At 27.6% G+C, this 15,284-nt stretch overlaps 1 protein-coding gene across 1 annotated transcript; it reads right to left on the reverse strand.

Annotated features, from left to right (window-relative positions):
- Positions 1-3,029: 3,029 nt before the first annotated feature.
- On the reverse strand, positions 3,030-5,623 carry LOC114385804 (GDSL esterase/lipase 5-like). The gene is made up of 5 exons (XM_028345869.1): positions 5,323-5,623; positions 4,868-4,986; positions 4,282-4,509; positions 3,728-3,986; positions 3,030-3,627 (listed from the first exon to the last, which is right to left on the reverse strand). The coding sequence occupies exons 1-5, from the start codon at positions 5,621-5,623 to the stop codon at positions 3,320-3,322; spliced, it is 1,215 nt and encodes a 404-aa protein (XP_028201670.1). The 3' UTR covers positions 3,030-3,319.
- Between the last annotated feature and the right edge of the window lie 9,661 nt (positions 5,624-15,284).

Genomic DNA, 15,284 nt, shown 5'->3' on the forward strand with positions numbered 1-15,284 from the left:
AACTTCTCCGGTTTCTTTTTCTTTCGTTATATTCCTTTCTCATCACATTTCCTATTAGATTTCATATTTTCTTTTCCTCTCGTTTCTCGTACCACTAAAGATACACATCTCAAAATATATAACCATCATTTTTAAAGGCCTCTCTATTTTTTTTCCTAAAGGTTTTTAATAAAAATAAAGAAATACTATTTCGTTGTTTGAAGTAAAGAATATATTATTCTTATTATTATCAATTTAAAATTTAAATTTTACTTTAATAAAAATTGAGGGTCAATTAAGTTTTAAAATTTTAAACATGATATCTAAATAAAATAAAAACAATTTATCATTAGAATTTTTATCATGAATTTTAAAAATTAAAATTGACATAATATCATCATTTTATATTATAAGTTGCGTATATTTTTTATATTTTATAATATAATAACTTTTATTTTTAATTCCTTTATAATTTAAATTTTAGTTTGTGTTTCTTATCTTGTTAAAAAAGTAAACATATCTCTTATTAAAAATTCATTACATATTGATGTATTAGAATTAACTAAAAATTTATGTAAGATTGATTTATGAATATAAAACATTAGAAGAAAAAAATTAACAATAAAAAGAATAATATTTTTTAATTACATATCATAAATTAATTTGAATAAAAAGAATATAAAATGAAAAAATAATTTCAATAATTTATGAAAATAATATAACATAACATATAACTTTTTACTACATATCCATATATTTTTTAAAATATTTGGGCCATGGGCCATCATCCCTCCAATCAAGGCTTAGGCCCGGGCTTGAGTTTGACCTACAAGCCTATTTAAGGATTTGGTTTGTGATAATTTAACTCCAATACAAAAATAAATATTATGTTAGGCTTTATAAGAATCAAATCTAATTTATTTAATTTAAAATATAAACAAAATAGTTAATTTTAAAATAGTGGTGGATAAAATAATTAATTATTCCAAAATTTAAAATTTTGATAGAACATTAACATTTTTATCGCAAAATAAAAGAAATAACTAAAATGAAACTTTTGAAAACATAAATGATTAAAATTAAAATTTTAAAACTTAATATACCAAAATAAAAATTTCAAAAACATAAAAGACAAAATAAATTTTTTTAAAATTAATGTACTAAAATGAAAAATCACTAAAACATATATAATGGACCAAAAGTGACATTTAACCTTCTTTGTATGACCCCTCTCTATGATGAGTGGTGTTTCTCTTGGAGCTATGGAGATTTTCCTTGTATATAGAAATAAGAAATATCTTGTTAATTTTAAACAATATCCTAAAGATTTGAAACAAATAACAAAATCTTAAAAGATAAACTAATTTGTTTTTTTTTTTACTAAAAACTAAAGATATCAAACATATTCTCAACATTCTTTCTTAATTAAGACTATATTCAACAAAACTAACTGGCAGGTGAAAAGTTAACTAGTAGCTGAAAGCTTCTAAACTAGCTCATTAAATTATAAGTGTTTGATAAAACTAACTGTTGAAGTAAATGAAAAATGAAAAATAACATAAATGAGATATTTAAAAAAGGCAATAAGGGAATTAAATAAATATTTTAAGAATAAATAGGAAATAAAATATAAAAAGTTAGAAGTTAGTATTTTAAAAATACAACTTCAAGTAATGTTTTCAAAAACACTAGAAACTACTTAAAAAGACATGTTTAACGAACATAGCCTCAATATCTTTAGACATCCAATCTGGCTTTCCTCTTCTTTTTTATGCTTACTTTCTTCTTTTGCTTGTTTTTATCTTTCTTATTTTCTTTAGTCATCATAGAAATTTCACACACACATATATAGAGAGAGACAAGAGATCCATCATTTATTTTCTTAAGATCTAATAGTTATAATAAATAACTAATCTTAACCATTAGATTTTAAGAAAATGAATGATGAGGATGAGGAATAATTACTTTTGAAGTAAGTGAAAGAAGATATATTTGTAAAAGGGGGGATCACACGAAGAAAGAGTTTGCAAGTTTGACAAAAACTTGGAATGAAAATGGATTTGTAAGGTCCAAAATTTTTTATGAAAATGATGTACATGTGTTTGCAAGTTTTCTGTAAAACCTTGTAATGAAAATCAATGAAATATTGATGAAACTTCTGTGCATAGTATATCTCCTTCTACATACAAATATATCTCCATACAAACACAAAAACAAAAATAACCCATCACTGTTTTTATCTTGTTGTTCGAGCCAACAATGTCGGAAGGATGCTAAACTTTGGAATTTTATTAATTAGTCCAATTATGGATCACAGCAATTCATTCGAAGAGGGCCTTATTTGGAGTGATATTATGCAGTATTTGAAAGGTAGAAATCAGCTGTTATGGGAAGGGGTGCCACTTCCATTCCATGCGAAAAAAACAGTTTCAAGGGCTGAGATGTTTTATGCAGATTGGTTATTGGCTCGAAAGTTTGATGGTTATATTGAAAACGGATCCACAACCAACATGAGTGAAGGTTGGAAGGCGCCTCCTATTAATTGGTCATTTTCAATGCAATATTGATGCTGCTTTTAGATCTCAGGATTATCTCACAAATTTGGGGTGATGTGCTTAGGAGATGCCAGAGGTGGTTTTATAGCAGGCAAAGCAGCTTGGAGGGAGAGGCTATTGGACTGCTACAAGCTTTACAATGGGTTAGCAATCTTGGTATGTGTTATTTTTGAGATGGATTCCAATTGTATTGTAGACATGATTAACGGCAACAAGATTAGTTGGATAGTTAAGAAAGAAGGGAAGAAGAAAAAAGTTACAGGTTCAATCCCTCCTACTAACAAAAAACTAACAATTAACATTTTCCGATAAAAAAATAATTAATGGCAACCAAAGTGATTGCTTTGATCTTGGTTTTATATTAGTTGATTGTAAATAGATCCTTTTCCATTTTACAAACTTTAGAGTTGAGTTTGTGAGGAGATAAACTAATGGAGTTGTTCAATATTGATCAAGCTGGGCTCTAGTATTATCATTCATCATATTCCCAATGTATTAATCAGTTAATTATCAATGAAATGGTTTGAGTTGGTTTCTGTCAAAAAATATATCGAAGTTTAAAATTTATAAAGTATATTTGACTCAAGAGCTCCTTAATTCAATCAGTGCCTGAATGGTAAAATATAAACTAAAAAACAGCATTCGAACCGTGCTACACACATGCAATTGTGCATCTATAGCCTAAGTGCCTAACCATGTCACACTTTGCTCATATTCTGAATTTGTATATATCATACATATATTCAAATGTCATTCTAATTTTTATCGTCCTTATGTAAATGAACTCAGTAGTGAAATTGCCCATGCTCGGTTTTTGGGGAATCAACTACATTAGAAATAGTGGGTTTGATCATCTCATTTTTGGAGAAGAAGTCTTCTAAAGTGTACGGTCGTACCGAGCAAGGTGATCCATTCCACATTTCCTTAGCAAATTGCTCATGGATCTTCTCTGTTGGGTGAAAAGAATCCCACCACACATGATATTCAACATTGTCACATAAGCTGAACTCTTCAACTTTCTTTGTACCTCCACAAGTGAAGACACCCCCATAAGGTCCACTTCCACAGCAAGCATTGACTCCATCCTTAAAACCTTCCATATAAGAAAACAAAAATTTGATTTGTTACGAATTGTGATTGATATATGGCAGTTAGCTAGGAAAATTAATTAATTAATGGGTTGCAATACATACCATATTTTGTGGGATTATCTATTCTATCACGAAGCCAATTATAGAAACTAGAGTAAGAGTACATGAATCCTTCAAGGTAAGGCTTGAGGTTTGGGAGAAAAAGCTTCAAAGCGTTGTTATGTGCTAGAGCAAGAGCAGAAGCTGCTTCAAAACAACCACTTTTGTTGGCTACCGGGTTTAGAGCTCTAAGGGCTGGCAAGCAACCCAATGGACACAAACCTAAGAATCCAAACTTTCTAGCCCCTTTCTCATGTAAAGTCTATACACACAGAATGAGATCAACTTGTTACTTAGTGAACTTATTTGGGTAAGCTTATTAGAAGTATTCTTAGAAAAAAATAATTGAGTTGAAATTTTTTATAAGCTCAAATTAGCTTATGTACGAATAATTTATTGAAGTTATATGAGAGTTTTTATTTATTAATTTATGTGTAAGCTAATCTTAGTTTATTGAAAAGTATATATTTTTTTATTTTCTTCTCCTAAAAATACTTCTAAATAAGCTAATTTGGGCTTTATTTAGCCCAGTTAATTTTGCAGCAAATTAGGCTTACTTGGATTGCCCGTATCAAGTTTCCAATGACCATCCAAACGTATTGCTCAGTATTGTAGCTTTCTTGCATTTTTGGGTTACCCAGATAGCCCATGTAATCGTTGCTTCCTATGCTAATGAAATAAATTGCTTCTGAGATCAATTCCTTTGTCTTCTTCTCTCCAAGCTTTTCTGATAGTGATTTTCTGACTTCCTCAAAGTGGCTCAATTGTGCTTGAAGATCAATCGCCTATATATATAAATAGCAACAAATTATAGAGTTCTAATAAATCTAGCAAAAAGTTTTAAACTGCGGTCCCCGGTTATGATTTCATGGCATTTCTTGATATTACAGAAAAATTTGGACAAATTCAGCTAATGCAACTACAATTGTGGTCGCAGATACCCCAAAAATCTTAACCCTGTGGGTTGTGGCTGAAATTGCAGTCGCGAATGACTTTTAAAACTGTTGTCTAGTTCATATGTTAATTACAAGCCACATACATATATAAGGTGGAAAATTTTGGTGTAATAATGAATGATGTCAACTTCTAAGATAGCAATCATGTCAAATATCACATGATTATTCAATGTATTTAGTAATTTACCAGTCCTTGATTGGTTTCAGCAAGAACACCGGCCCCACCAGAAGCAAAGTTGACACCGTTACTATAATCAGCATTTGGTTGTAAAAACGGAGGAATTTGTGGCAGCTTAGCATATTCAGCTGTATCAAAAAATATTCAGTTGTATCAGCATGTAATGAAAAAAAAGTTAATTTAGCACACACCAAGGACAAAGTATAGTATTGTCTTCAAAAACAAAGAAGAATTCCAACAAGAAAACAATTTTTTTAAGTAGCCAAAACGTGTCTTATGATCTCTTTTTAATCAATGATCAATGAGTTATTAACATTGAAAATAATAGAGATCTACATTTGAAGTTTAAAATTGAAAGTAAGAAAATATGATATATATATATATATATATATATATATATATATATATATATATATATATATATATATATATATATATATATATATATATATATTAAGGCATACCTATAAAATCCACAATGACACGGCCATCTGAGAATCGTCCAGTGGGTTTTTGAAAAAAACCATTTTGTCCATATGGCTTGTAATCTGCTTTGTTCTCAGGAATAGTATTTATGTAGTTGTTGTTGCCAGAATCTACACTAGAGTCACCAAATATGAAAAAGGCCTTAGTAGTAGTGGTAGTTGTGCTGGTATTAGTTTCGTTTATGAGGCTCTGGGATTTGCTGAAACTCATTGAAGCAATGAACTGGATTAAGGTTATGCAAACAAAGGAGCAATCCATAGGAAAATTTTGCTTTGCCATCTTGAAAACTTTTCAATTAACTCACACTACTAGTGTTATTTAAAAATATCATTACTATACTATGCTTTCAATGGCGATGCAATCGAAGCAGTGGTCCAATAAAAACGTGATTAGTATTTAATTGAGTTTGTTATGACGACAGAAGTTTAATTTTATGCTAAAATTTTTCTGTGTCCCTCGTCTTAATTTTTTAGGCTAAAATTTAGGCCTTGAGTCTTTGTTAAATTAAGTTGGTTTATTTTTCAATACGCAAATGTTAATTAATGTACTCAGGACATTATTAAAAAATTAAAAGGAGAAAGATTTTTATAGACATGTATAAAATTATGTTATTTATAATTTTTTATGCCATCATATGATTTTTACAATAAGTAATTTTTCTTTTTAGTTTCTTAATCAATATTCTAAGAATAATGGTTAACAAGACCCTTGTCACCATGCTACACTAATTTGATTTAGTAAATGTGGTTGGGTAACTTTGCCAATATATGATTTCATAACTGGTCCCAAACTAAAATTTATCAATATTACACATGGATCACTCATGACAGTTTTCTACTAGAACTAGGTTGTTACCTAGAAGTAATTAATTTATTGTATCGTTTAAGTAGAGAGTCAGATTATTCTTAGGGCATTGGATAAGAAATTAATAAGAAAAAATATTTATTATAAAATCATAGAAAAACACAAAAAAAAGTCATGGACAATACAATTTTACACATTTTTCTTACTCTTGTAGTAATGAGTGTTGGACTTTAATGTGTGGACATATAAGAAAAGATAAGATATGAAATGATTGTATACGAGGAGTGATTCATGTAACATCAGAGGAAAAGATGAAAAAAAATATTGAGGTTGTAATGTTGTATTTTCATAATTGGTTGTTCAAGTGATTTAATTAAATTACAAGAGTAATTAAATTAATATTTGAGTGCCTATAATTAATTAATGATTGTTGTGATGGTGTTTTGCTTATGTTTGTATGTTTAGTAAGTTTTTGGTGAATTTGGGCCTAGAGAAAATGGACTTGTGATGGTTAATGAAAGGGGTGTGAGTTTAGCAAATACTTAGGTGTGGAAAGAAAAAACCCTTTCAGTACTTTATATCCTTAAAACCCTTATTTGTTTTGAAACTCTCTCTCTCTCTCAACAAACTTCTCCTCAAAAATCTCGCTTCTCCAAGAAACCACCATTAGAGAACCTTGAACTTGAGTGTTATGCAGAAAGGGAGCTCCTTTCTCCTCCCTTTAGTGGTTGTTGATTGGTCCTAGGTGAGATTATCTCCCCCTCTTCCTCTCTTAGAGTTCATTTTTATTTTTCCTAGAGCAACCATGAACTTTCATGGAAAAACTTGGTTTTAAGGGGTTTTGATTTTGTTTTTGGTTGCCTTTGGGGTTGAGTTGTTGCTAGTATAATGTGGTTGTTGTGGGATTGGAGGAAAGTTCCTCACCTGGACCCAAAGCTCACTTCTTTTTTCCTTCATTCTTCAAAGAGCCATCATCTTGAGTTTGTGTAGGTAAGGGAAGCTTTATCCTTTTTTATGCCTAGATTATTGTGGATTGATTTCAAGGTTGCTGGAAAATGAATATGTTATTAAAAATGGAAGTTTAAGCATTTGTGGTTTTGAGTTTTGAAATTTGGATTGTTGATTATTTGATGAATATTGATCAAAAGTTCCTATTTGTGAAATTTTTTAATGTTGTTTATGTATTTGAAATTGATAGGAAAGGTTTTGTTTATGTATATGAGGAAATTCTACAGAAATTTTGTAGAATTCGCGTTCAATGACCATTTTCGCATCCAGTGACCAGTCACATCCACTAATTAATTGTGTCCAGTGAACATTGAGTTTGGTGATCATTTTGAGTCCAATAATAGCTTTGAGGCTAGTAACCATTTTTGAGTCCAATGATTAGTTTTTAATCCAATGACTAGTTTTAAGTCCACTGATCATTTTGAATCCAATGATCTATTTTGAGTCCAATGACTATTTTGAATCCAATGACTAGTTTGAAGTCCAGCGACCAATGTTGAATCTAATAACCAATTTTGATGTGGATGTGATTAATGTTTGTTTTCATTGTGTAAATTAATTATTTTGATATCTTAATGAATTTATGATGATATATGAGATGCAATTGAGATGTTGTTGTTTTATTATTAGAGTGGTCTTTATGTTGAGCTCATGAGATTCATGTTCATATGAGTCTGTGGTGAGTTGTTTGTAAGAATTCAAGGTGTTGGAATGTCTTACTATGCCTATTAAACTATATGTGGGTTCATAAGTGTGATGAACGTATGAAAGATAAATCTATGAAATATCATAACCTCTTATGATGTTGAGATTGGTGAATGATTTTGTGATCATGTATGATATTGATTTGAATGATCATAACATGCATAAATTGATGAATGACATTGCATGTAAGTAAGCATGTAAGTTGGGGGTGCTAAGAGGGCCCTCAACCTAGTGTTGGAGGTTGTCGTTATAACTAACGTCAAATGAGCCTACAAAATATATGGGTGGGTGAATCCCTAAATAGGTTAAGATCTTTGCAACCCTTACCGAGGTAATACTCACGCTCATCTATTTTCAATAAAACCACACTCCTTCGCAAGGTTAATTCGAGTCTCACCGAATGGACAAATCATAGAGTACGACTATGTTAAGGGATGTATTTGGGTTAATCGCTCAAGGTGAAATCTTCCAGGAGTAAAGAATCAGCATGCCATAACATGATAGATAGACATGTGCATTGATATATAATTGTGACTTAAGAATGATATGTTACTTGATGAATTATAGAAATATTGTGCTATTTGATGATTGATGATGATGATGGTGTATAATGACTGAACCTTTATGTAATGGTTGATGAATTAATAATTATTATGAGATGTTTTGTTATGAAAATTCTAAGACTTATGTTGTATGTATGATTTTTATTTGTTATATTATATATGTGATGACTGGAGCATGCTTTAATTGTTAAGTTTTACCCCTTCCTAATATATTTGTTCTGGGTAAGCTTACCCTTGTGTTGTTGTACGTGTGATTCATGTTTATGATGATGTCGTATCTAATGTACGTAACAAGCAAATAGCTAGGAGGTTATCCTATGTCCTCGAAGACTCCATGGATATGTGTATTTGGATGTGAAGACATGTTATCATTTTTTCCCTTTTAAAGTTATATATAGTGTAGACCGACTTAGTGTTTATGTTGGTTATCCTCATAGTATGATTTATATTTTTATATGTATACTTAAGAGATTTGAGTTGATGATGTTGTATGTGTGTGTCATGTAAAATATATATATATGTATGTGTGTGTGTGTGTGTGTGTGTGTGTGTGTTAAACAAATAAATTAATAGAAGAGTTTCAAATAAATTAAAATAAAATATCCTATTAAATTTAGTTATTAGTTTCGTGTAAAGGAGGCAAGTCATTATAAAGGTGGTTTGTACAGATAAAAAAAAAATCAAGTAGGAAGACACTAGTGAAAAGAATAGGTTATATGATTTATTTTTTTTTTGCCCAATGAAGAAGAAGAAACTGGAGCTAAGATAGACACCGGAGGAATTGGTCATGGATCTCATGGTAAATAGTATTTTAGAATAATTAGTCTTTTACCAAACAAAATGGTATCGGATGATTCAAGTTGCCAACCTTACCTAGGAGGATAAGGATTTTGTTGTTGTTAATTGTTGTTATAACATGTGATTAGGTATGAGAGATGTTATGTTAGATAGACATTTATCATGTGATAGCCAAAACTAATACTGTTAATACCAAAAGAAAGTCACAAATGACTAAATTAATTTTACATAAACACTTTAAAGGATCAATATAAAGCTTTTAAACATAAAATACCAAACTAAAAAAGATGAGACTAAAAATGTGTTTGATCATAATAGTGTGTTTTATAAGAAAGAAAGAAAGAAAAACAGCTGAAAAATAGAATGAATGGAAATAAAGTAAAAATAAAAGTGTTTGATTTAAGAGAAACACAAAAAAAAAGTTATATAAAAAAAATTAAAATCTACATGAACCAATTATGAGACTTTGATAATCAATTGTTTAGGAGGCAGAAGTAGAGTCGACCCTAGGCGCCTTTTCATAGGTGTGACGGCCCAATGCCCAAAATTATAAGGGTCCCCTAATTTTTTTTTAAGAAAAAGTATATAGTGTTATTTTTTTATATTATTTTATGTTATTTTTATAAATAAATTGAAATTATTGCCTCATTTCATGTCTCTCAATTTATCTAAATTAAAAGATAACATGTAATTCAAAAAATATCATTTTTTAGTTTGTTAGCTTTTTTTTCGAATGTACTACATTAATAAATCTGTTGAATAATTTTCAAGGTAACTTATCAACAAGTAATAGATTTACGATAATCAATTTAAAGTGTTTGCTTTATAACAAAATACGAAATTAAATAAAAATCCAAACTATAAAGGAAACAATAATAATAATATATGTACCCTATAAAATCAATGACATTTATGTGTATCTAATTGTTTTAGGGGAGATATAAATTGAATTATAAACGATAATATTTTTAAAAAAATTAATTAGAATAAAATAAAAAACGTAAAAAAAGTGTAACACGAAGACTTCTTAAAAATGAAATCAGTGCATTAGTGTTAATATGGTCATACCTAATAAGTATTGTACAATTAATTATTATATTTCTTCTACTCATGAGTAAATTAAATATAAAAAATCTTATATATCTTTTTTAAATTTATTAAAATTGTTATTTAATGAAATAAAGTATCATTTTTGATGAAATTATGTGTTTATTTTATTATGTAAAATATATTTATATTTTCTTAATACTTATTTATATAATAGGATTTTATCTATAATTTCACCTCACACTCATAAAATCTTAGAACTGTCATCAAAAGTTAGATTGTAGTTGAATTTTCTCCTAAATTTGGGAATAAAAAGTGAAACTCACTTCTTTTTTATTTTTTTCTCATCACCATTCTCTCTACGAATACACAACCAGGGAGCTGCCTATAGTAAATTGATTAAGTGGCTAGGACATCTTCATTCTGTTTGTTAATAATAATAAAAGTTTCTTTTAAAACCAAATAATTTTAAAAAGTTAATTTCTGCTCTATTTCTTTTTTCTTATTTTTTTTTTCAACCAAACAACTTTTATTTTCACTTTCTTTCTCACCTGTATTTCTTTTTTTTCTTTACTCTCTCACCTAATTTCTCTCTCTATTTCCTTCTTATTTTTACCAAACAAATAACGTTAGGGTGGAGCCAATGCAATCTGTCTTGAATACGACAATTCTTCGATAATTTCATATCCAAGCTCTCCGTTGGTACACACGTCTGGATAAGGGCATACTCGAATATGAATAATGACAGATCTTTGATAATTTCATATTCTTCAAAATATTCATCAGACACGTTAATATTGACATAGTATCGTTGTAGCTGTCAACCAAAGGAATCCGGAGTGATTACTACAATGCAAATGTCTATTGCTTAACGCTCAGGGGATGTAATGAATTTGAATTTTAATGGATTTTAAATGATTTTTTTAATAAATTTTTTGAGATATTTAATCAAGAATTTTAAATGACATAAATAAGTATTGTGGTATTCGATTGTGATTATTATAATTTTTAAGGAATATAACAAAATTTAATAATATTTAATTAAGATTTTTTATAACTTAAAAAGAGTCATAAGATATTCAAAAATATAAAGATTTCAATAAATTCTTTTTTAGTAAAAATATAAATAGGTTTCAGGTGACTTTTCAATTAAAAATATATATATCAAACAATCTCTGACAAAATCTTAAGACTTTCTTAGATTTTTTCTTTTTTTCTTCATAGTACTCATAATTCATTCTCTATTTCTTAAAGGTAATGTAGATATTCATATATAACACTTCATAACCTTCAATATATTGATAATCAATAATGACACGTTCATTTATCAATGTTATATACAGGTTGCTTCTCCTTTCTCTTGATTTTCCGTAACAACTTCTCATTATTAAAATATAAATACAATCAATTGCTATGTATTATAGACATGTAGATATTTTGGTCCATGGGGATTTTATCATTTTGTATGTAGGGGTTTTTATGATATTCCTTGTGACTTATTTAACTTTTCATTATTAATACAAGGACAATCATTTTTAGCTATATACTCAAATGGGGATTCACTTCAACACTAAAAGCTCCACAAATTTAGATACATTTTCTTGCATGCATCGTATCGAGGGATTTGATTGATAAGAAATAACAACATTTTTAACAATGGTAAGTTGAGTTATGTGAAACTTATCTCATCTATTAAAATTTATGCATGAAAGTGGTTATTGTACAAAGCCTAGACTCAACGAGAAACCTTTTATTCCTCATGGTGCACCTATGAAGGTTCATTAGTTTTCAATGAGTGGAAGCAAAATTTGTAGATGATCAATTATATTTTTATAGACTCTTATAATTTTGAATGTTTTCTAAAAATTTATAGAGTCCTTTAAAATCTTGTAAATTCATAAGGTCCTTCTAAATCTTATGAATTCATGTCTTATAAATTTATTAAAATTCAAATTATAAAATTCTTTTAAGAAAATCTTAAAAGTCGTAACATTCTCGTAAAGTATTTTTTAAAATATATAGAATTTTTTTATGTTAATATTTTTTAAAATCCTAAATATATATTGCATAGATGCAGTAAATAGGATTGGTCCTGACATTCTGGGGTTCTTGTTATATATAAATATTAAAAATATAAATATATATTTCATAAAAAATAAATACAGAATTTCATTAAAATAATATATAATTTATTATATTAAGTGAATAACATGATTTTAATAAATTTAAAATATATATATATATATATATATATATATATATATATATATATATATATAATATTTTTTATTCAATTTACTAATGTTATCATCTATCATTTAATTTATGCATTCAAAAAAATATTTAGTGGAAACATTTATATATAAATACACCCCTATAAAAAACAAATATACACAATATGTGTATACTATATTTTTTTTCTATATTGATATTATGTAATTTTATTTTTCATAACTTCTCTATTTTTTTTCCTATGTTTATCTTCCTTTTTCATTTCGTATTAGATTTTACATGCACTCTCTCCTCTTCATATGTTCTCTTATAACTGAAGATGATACACTTCTAAAAAAATATACAACCATCATTCTCAATAATTTTTAAGGTCGCTTAATTTTTTTCTAAATAATTTTAATAAAATAAATAGATAATAAAGGTTATTCTATTGTTTGAAGCAGGGAATATATTATTCTTGAATTAAAAAATAAGTTTTCCTTTAATAAAAATTGAGAGTCAATTATACTTTCAAAATTTTAAATATGATATCTAAATTAAATAAAGAATTCCTATCATTAGAGTTGTTATTGTGAATTTTATAAACTAAATCTCTTTTCTCCGACTGCAATTCTATAGCTTATATTTTTTGTTTAATTTATATAAATATATATAATTTTTATGGTGTGTGATTAATTATTATGATTATTTTAGTTGTTGGTTAAATTTAATAAATCAATTTTAAATTATAATTTATTTAAGATTTGGCTATTAAAAAAGTGTTTTGCTCTATCCCTATCATCTATTATCTAAAAAATATCATCATTTTGGATTAAAACTTACGTATATTTATGTTCATTATCAATATTATTAAATTTTAGGTTTAATTTTTTTATAATTAAATTTTTAGTTTGTAGTTTTTATTTTGTTGGAAAAAAAATAAGCATGTCAGTTATTAAAGATCTATTACATGTTAATATGTCACAATTAATTAGAAATTTTTATTTGACATTGGTTTATGAATAAAACCATTAGAAGAAGAAAAACCAACAATTAAAAGAATGATATTTCTTAATCACATGCCATATTTTAATTTAAATAAAAATATATAAAATAAAACAACAATTTTAATCTATTTATAAAAATGATGTAGATTCTTTTTTACTATATACCTATATATTTTTCTACAAATTCTGGGTTCCTCTAAGTCATGAACCTTGGCCATCGCCCCTTGATCAAGGCCAAGGGCTGGCCCTGTAAGGGATAAAATGAACTACCAGTGAAAAGCTTTTTTTTTCATATTTTTATTTTTTGCATTTTTCATTCTCATGGCCGATATCCTCTTCACTTTCACCTGCTGCATACGGAGACAGTTTTTCCTTTTTTTTTAAAAAAAAATATTATTCATAAGAATCGAAAATAATATCATATGATTCATAATTACTCATGAACTTTTATTCAAGCAATTGAATTAGACCCTTTACAATGGTTACAGTTTCTTTAATACATAAAATGGAAGACTTTTCCATTTTTTCCGTTTTTTTGGCCGGTATCTGAATATCACACTCTGGCAGCCAACTATATTAAGTCCAGGTAGATACAACAATTAAAGATAGCATAGTTTTTCCTCTTAGTTTTAATTAATTTGTTGTTGCTGCATTCTCAAGAGACACAAACTTGAAATTTGTAATTAGTCAGAGCAATTTTTATTTGCGGATCTACGTAGAAAGATATTTTTTATAACAACAAATAAAGATAGCATAATTTTTCCTCTTCGTGTTAATTAATTTATTGTTGCTGCATTCTGAAGACACACAAACTTGAAATTTCTAATTTGTCAGAGCAATCTTTATTTGCGGATCTACGTAGAAAGAGTTTTTCATTCGTTATAATAAATAAAGTGTTATCGATCAAGTTTACTTTTATACTTACAAATAAATTACATTCTCGTCTCTTAAGAAACATTTTAAAAAAATTCAAAAAGAAAGAAATACTTAAATTAGACTTTTTATTTTCAATATAAACCAACCTAGGAACAATGGCAAATAATTATGAATATACCTCCCAGCATACCGCTGGAATATGGCAAATATTTTGTATCATCTACATCTAATTATGAATATCTTGTTTTTTTATTGTAATATTATTTATGAGGAAAATTGATGTTTCAAATAGCTTTATTATCAGATTTGATTTTTTTTTTTGTTACCCAAAACTTGACGTGGGCTTGGGACTCAAATCATGATGGCCTTCCTTAGTGATCTTGACAACAAATTTGATGGAAATATACTTCAATATTTAAGTCAATATAATGAATTATAAGTGTGAATAAGACTAATTGACCAAAAGTTTAGACTGAGATTATTCATAATACCTAAATTTGATTTCTCAAATGTAGTAACTGAATTAATAGTAAAAATCAATATCAAACGAATCAATCCATCAATAAAAGAAAAAAGTCAAATGTTATTTTGGTTTTACTAGTCCTTGACATAGTTTAAAAACTTGTTGATAAATTTCACAATTTATTTATAACAATGAACATCAAGCTTATAATATCAGGCTTGTGTTATGATATGCAACTTTTATTGTTCAATAAAATCATCATGATAACTCTGCCAATTAATTCACAAATTTTTTCACAATAAGGTTGAGAAATCTGTAAATCTAAAGTTAAAATCATAGTAAGTATTAAGGGTAACTAATATTTTCAAATTTCATATAGATTGGGAATTGAATAAAATTGCCACTTATTAAATAAATAATGAAAAGATTAGCAATATAAAAGAGTAGAAAATTCATTG

Source organism: Glycine soja, chromosome 15 (genome assembly GCF_004193775.1).
Source record: "Glycine soja cultivar W05 chromosome 15, ASM419377v2, whole genome shotgun sequence".
In the NCBI taxonomy this organism is placed as follows: domain Eukaryota; kingdom Viridiplantae; phylum Streptophyta; class Magnoliopsida; order Fabales; family Fabaceae; genus Glycine; species Glycine soja.

What these genes read in the sequence shown, in the direction of transcription:
- LOC114385804 (XM_028345869.1), bottom strand. Translation starts at nt 5,623, where the DNA reads ATGGCAAAGCAAAATTTTCCTATGGATTGCTCCTTTGTTTGCATAACC. An exon ending in TGTCATTGTGGATTTTATAG is followed by an intron (nt 4,987 to 5,322) that starts GTATGCCTTAAT and finishes TTTTTGATACAG; the next exon opens with CTGAATATGCTAAGCTGCCA. An exon ending in AGATAATCCCACAAAATATG is followed by an intron (nt 3,628 to 3,727) that starts GTATGTATTGCA and finishes CTTATATGGAAG; the next exon opens with GTTTTAAGGATGGAGTCAAT.